At 31.3% G+C, this 6,269-nt stretch overlaps 1 protein-coding gene across 1 annotated transcript in view; it reads right to left on the bottom strand.

Annotated features, from left to right (window-relative positions):
• Positions 1–4,493, bottom strand: part of LOC118747208 — a 48,345-nt gene extending 43,852 nt beyond the window's left edge. Inside the window, exons 1-3 of the mRNA XM_036481198.1 lie at positions 4,469–4,493; positions 2,271–2,550; positions 2,133–2,209 (exon numbers count right to left, since the gene is read on the bottom strand). Coding sequence (XP_036337091.1) covers positions 2,133–2,209; positions 2,271–2,550; positions 4,469–4,493 — 382 coding nt within the window. The remainder of the gene's footprint in view (positions 1–2,132; positions 2,210–2,270; positions 2,551–4,468) is intronic.
• Between the last annotated feature and the right edge of the window lie 1,776 nt (positions 4,494–6,269).

Genomic DNA, 6,269 nt, shown 5'->3' with positions numbered 1-6,269 from the left:
AAATTAAAATTAAAATTAAAATTAATTTTAATTTTAATTTTAATTTTAATTTTAATTTTAATTTTAATTTTAATTTTAATTTTAATTTTAATTTTAATTCTAATTTTAATTTTAACTTTAATTTTAATTTTAAATTTAAAACATGAAATTTTGATGATATCGGCAAATAAAAAAATACGTGTGCGCTTATTTTCCGAGTAGAATAATGTACAAAAATTTCGAGTAATTCGGAGAGATAGGTGCAGTTGGCTTGCATGATTTGCAATGGAATTGAGATGGAATTGGTCACATATATATATCATGAAAACCAGCGCACAGTGGTTCAAAATTGGTATTTTGTATTTACAATTCACTGGAGCCTTGATTTTTCTCTCAATTTGATTAATTTTTTTTTTGTTTTAATTAAAGCTAATAAAATTTGCAAGAGACCATGTGGGCCCGATTTTTGAACTTTTATTTGTTTGTATTTAATTTTTTAGTACAAATTGCAGAAAAAGTAGAAAAGTAGCAAATTTGAAGAAAATCGATTCTCTGTTCTAGTTAATAAATGTTACATAGTAAACACTAATTGAAAATAATTGTGGGGTTCTCCCAAAACGAAAAACAATAAAAAAATTCAAATGTTATAAAAAAATAGTCGCCAAAATTATTATTTTTTTTGGTTTCTATAAAAAATTTTTGGTATTCAGTTTTATAAATCATTAAATTTAATTATAATAAAGTGGCAAAGAGTATCCGTTGATTTTTAATATTAAATACAGCAAACGCTTTTATTTTCCATTTAACATTTAACATTTCAGAATGTTAGCGAAAAAAATTATTAAAAATCGACGCCATCGCTTAGCCACTTGCGAATTGCACTTTATTATACTAAAATTTGTTGATCTAAAAACCCAACATTTTTCTAGAAACTCCAAATTTGTTTTTTTTTTTGGAGAACATTTTTTTACATTTAAAATTTTTTTTTGATTTTTTTTTGTTTGTTTTGAAAGAACCCTACAATAGCTTTCGACTAGTTTTGCTACTTTTTTGCATTTTGCGCTAAAAAAAATGTAATACAAATAAACAAAAATTCAAAAATCGGGCACCACTGGTCTCTTGCGAATTCTATTAGCTTTCATTAAGAAAAAAGTAATCAAATTGAGTGAAAAAATTAAGACTCCAGTGAATTATGAAGACAAAATGCCAATTTTAAACCACAGTGCAGCGGAGCGTGAGAAATTGCAAAAAACTTTTAGCGCATTTGAAGAAAATTTTGAGAGCACTTCGACGGCTGAGTCGATGATCGCCCTATCTCGGCTGTCGGTTCGAAAACGGCCTATTTCATCAAATGGTTGAAGAATATCCTTTTTCAGAATTTAGTTCAAAAACGCCCTATTTAAAATTTTTTATTTATATTTATTTAAAATTTAGTTTTTTTTTGCTACATTGCATCGTCATTAATCAATCAGTTATTCAAATATTTAAAACGTAAAAAATTGAATAAGTCATATTTTATTTCTTTTACAATTTTACAAAAAAAAAAAATTATAAAAAGTTTAAAGTCTAGTCCCTAATCGCGAGTTGATGATATCCCAGCAGGTAATTCATACATATGCAAAATATGTATGTATATGCGTTAATGTGGTTATTATCAATTTTCTAATTAGCTTTAGGCAAGAAAACGCTCCTAGAATATATTGTGGTAAATGCATTTACTATATACATACATACGTACATATGTATGAATGCGATTTATGCATATTCGCGAATATTCATACACACATATGTACATATGTATAATAGGTATATATGCATACAAATATTTATGCATCAGTCTGTCAGTGCACGCGAAGGTGGGGCATAAGCGCTCAAACACCAAAACTTCAACATGCCACCACAAACAACAACAACAACAACAACAACTTCCACGACGACGCCAAAAAACTACGCAACTAAACGCACCCGTATCGGCGCAGCAGCTACGCATGTTCGGTTGCCGAAAAATCGTGCACTCGTTTTATTTTATTATTTTTTACAAAGCTTTTTACTACTTAATAGAGAACACAAGTCAAACTATAGCAAGCGACAACGCCAATAAACAAACTAAAAGCTGGTAAAGTGCACTGCGCCGACGCAACCAACCAACCAACCAATAGTCGTTAGAGGCAACAATTGTTGTAGTTGTTGTAGTGCAGCAAAGAAACGTTTTGGCGCATGCTTGCTTCGCCTTTTTGCGAATTCATAATTTTTTAATTCATGCCATTGTGTGCATACATACATACGTTTACAACATGCATGCAATTACAATCTCGCACTGCTTGTCACACACAGCCTTTTTGGATAAATCGCCTATTTTTGTTGCCACTGTCGTAGCCATCAGCGTCGTCGTCGTGCCGCTGCCGCTGCCGCTGCCGCTGCTGTGACTTCTAACGCTGCCACTGTCACTATCGTTGCTGCAGCTGATGCTGTCTGTGATCGTTTGGGGACCACATTGACCGTATATAAACGACAATAGGGCCTTGTTGGCTGGTAGTGTTTCGCGACGCTCCAGTTCGTTGGAGCACCACACTTCAAATCGTTAACGCCCATTGCAAAAGGATACGAACGCATGCGCGCCCGCCCGCCCTCTATCGAACAGCCAGCAAACAGCAACTAAACAACAACCTTGGATATGTGTGTGTGTAAAGGATAAAAATTACATAACAAAAAAGTGCCAGTAAATGTCCAATGTGTGATAAGGACCTTAACATGTAGTTAAATCGAAGACTTCGAAAGAATATTTTTTGTTAATTAACAGTGTTTTTTTAATTAAGTTTATTATATCAAAAAAACAACAATAACAAAAACGAAAACGAAACAAGAGTATGAAGGTGAGTGAAACGACAAGCATACTTGTAGTAATCATTTGGTGTGTAGGTATGTGTGTGTGTGTGTGATGCTAAGAACAATGTAGAGCAGTGAAAATATTCTATTGTTTATACTGGACATAACCTTAAATGGAGGTGGCTGAATACATACATATGAAATGACGTGATGAAAAAATTATACTCTTTTATAATTGAAAGAAGAAAATATGAGCACAATTTAGAAAATTGTATGAAATCATTTTGTATAGTGGGTTTTCGAAAAGTGTAACTAAAATTGTGTTATGCTATTTCTTGGGTTAAATTTAAAAAATAAAAAAATAAACCAAGTATACAGTACACGAAAGGACCTTTTAACTTACAAAAATAATAAAAAAATAAAAATAAATAAAATTAAATAAAAATAAAAATTAAAATTAAAATTAAAATAAAAATAAGGAAGATAAAAGGACATTTGAAAGTGAAAATAAAACAAACAAGTAAAGAAATATAAGTGTTGGCGAAACCGAACTTTATATACCCGACACAGTTATCAAATATTATCGTTTAAATTTTCTCTAAACTACATACTTTTGCATAATAAGCAGGGGTGTTTTTCCCGCTTTCAAACATTTTCTCTATTATGCTGAGTTAGACGCCACGCCCAATTCCTAAAACTATGTAGCGGTCTTATTTATTGTTAAGAGATTTTTGTAACTATGTAACTTGGAGTAAATTAAGTTCCTCAGTTATTGAGATATCGGACTTTTCGTATTTCTGAAATTTACCGTTATTCGGAAGCGTTGTAATTTTAGTCTGATTTGAATAATTTTAAACGAATAGATTTTCCGTACCAAGTTTATTAAGTGCATCGACTTTGATAGAATTTCGGGTTTATGTAAATTATTGTTATATGGTAGATGGGCGTGGTTACCTATTACCCAATTTTAAAGATTTTCAACAAATTTCTTAGCTATACCCTAGGCAACGCTCGCATCGAATTTGGTAAGGATTGGTGAAGCGGCTACTGAGGTACAGCATTTCATCATAAGTCAGGCCCATTTTCAAAAAGTAAAAATAAAATTCTTCTTCACGTACTAATTTCCAACAATATGGATCCAATATTTACTGAAATGGCGCAGTTTTTGCATTTTTCGAAAATACCGTTATATGAGAAGGGGGCGTAGTTGGTTACAGTCGGTTGGTATTGCAAATGCGCGATACCAACCTACAGCGACACAAAACTCTTTTACTTTTTATTTTATTTTTTTGTCTAACCTTCGGTTGAAAATTAATATATACGCCCAATAGGAAAAGCTCCCGTCCAAAGTTTCTTGCAAATATTCTGTGTTTTTCATAAAAAAGATTCATTCGATCCTATTCATCTCGACATTAATTATTGAAGATTCAGACCCGCTCTTCCCGACGCTTTTCAGATTTGCACCGCGGGTACCGCAAGTCCCGATATCTATCACTAAATAAAATTCCAATCAATTTTAAATAATATACTTGAGTATCTTTTTATCGAATATTCTACATACTTTCATCATACTGAACGATTTGGCGTTCGTTTTTATCTCAATATGACATTAATTGGGAGTTGCGGATTTTATCGGGAATATCGGGAAAGGAAAAGACATTACCGATACCGCCGCCCATACCAGCCATTTTAAAATTAGAACCGTGGGTCCCGCGATTCTCAATATCACGCGCCCATTTCTAATCTATTTTTTCTTCTTATTTGGCGCTGTAACCGCCTAAGCGATTTTGGCCGTTTTTGCCAGCATCGCGCGACAAGCGTTGAATACTGAATATCCCTTCCGTCCCCCACCAACTCACCAACTCATGAATTCACCAAGCATGATTTTTATATCAGCGCCCGTAGAAGAGAACTTTGAACGTTCCGACACCGAATTAGCGCTCCCTGACAACTTATTTCTTACTTTGTCCCGTCTATTGAATAGCGGTGATATTAGTATTTTTCAGGACATCATCCAGCCGAGCAGAGGTACCTTACCAATTAAGAATCCCGACATTCCATGTGTATGCGCTTAAATGAAATTTTCTTGATTTTTTACTATTTACATATGTATGTGTAATTATTACTTTTAAGATCGTAAAAAACTACAAAAAAAAGAGTTACCAATGCTTTAGATATTTTTGCCGAATTGTTGAATGGTTGGAATCGATCAGTCTTGATTTGGACTAATTTTGGTCAGAACTTTTTTTATCATATAACAAAGTTCGGCCGTAGGAAAAAATTTAAAAATTTTTTTCGAAAGTTATGCAAAACTCCAATTTTGACAATTTCGTTTATTTTTTGAATATCTTAAAAACTATCATAATTACAAAAATGGTTCTGGTCTCGTTTTAAAGGTCTTTGGCCTATGGTTTTGGGCCTATGAAGAACAAAATAAAGAAAATAAAATAAAAACATTTTCAGATTTTTGAAATTAAAAAAATCGTTAAACCAAAAAGTTGTAAAAATAACTGATCTGAAAAGTTCCTGAAATTTTCAATATAAATTTTTGAACTACGAAAAAAAAATGGTTTTGCAAACTTCATAAAGTTATTTTAAATAATTTTTACTTAATTTAAATTTATTTTTAATTTAGAGCTTGCGAAATTTTTTTTTTTTTTCAAAGTTCAAGAATTCGTACCATTAAAACCCTTTGGAAACCTCTGGATCTCTCAAGCTTAGTTAGAGGTATTGTATAAAACACATTTTGCCCAAAACTTAAATAAGTTTAAGCTTTTGAAATTTCTAAATTCTGTAATTTTTTGTTTTTTGAATATATTTTTAGATATATTTTTTATGTAGCTCCAAATATCACGCCTAAAACGAGACCAGAACCATTTTTGTGACTAGAATAGAATTTGAGAAATTAAAAAAAAAAAACTTGGAAAATCCCCAAAATCAAATATGAATATACAGATGTATATAACTGATGCCCTAAGTTGCACGCAATTTTTCGTTTTTGGAATATTTTTCGCAATTTTCTTTCGTGTACAAACCAGGGACCGAACATAACAGTTATTGAGAATTCAATATGAAGGAAATGTTCTGCAACTAAGTGATACATACCTATCGATTTCTTTTTTCACCGTGACTCAAATTTGAAAATAAATTTTTATTTGCAACTTTTATGCAAAATTAAAAAAAAATAATTATTTTTGATTTTTATATTTTAAATCCGAAATGATAATTATTTTTGATTTCTATGTAATATGTCTTACATAACAGTTATTGAGGACTTTTATTTATAAAAGTCATCAAAAAGAATCAGTCAGTGACTTTTACTTTTAAAAGTCATCAATATAAGTGAGTCACCGACTTTTATTTTTTAAGTCATTCGTATGAATGTCATTAACTTTTTTCGCAGTTAAGAAGGTGTTGGAAAACAAAAGTTTACTACGACTTATACAAATGACTTTTATAAGTAT

Source organism: Rhagoletis pomonella, unplaced genomic scaffold (assembly GCF_013731165.1).
Source record: "Rhagoletis pomonella isolate Grant_MI unplaced genomic scaffold, Rhpom_1.0 Rhpom_scaffold_00011, whole genome shotgun sequence".
Lineage (NCBI taxonomy): Eukaryota > Metazoa > Arthropoda > Insecta > Diptera > Tephritidae > Rhagoletis > Rhagoletis pomonella.
This window is presented reverse-complemented; position numbering and strand designations above follow the sequence as displayed.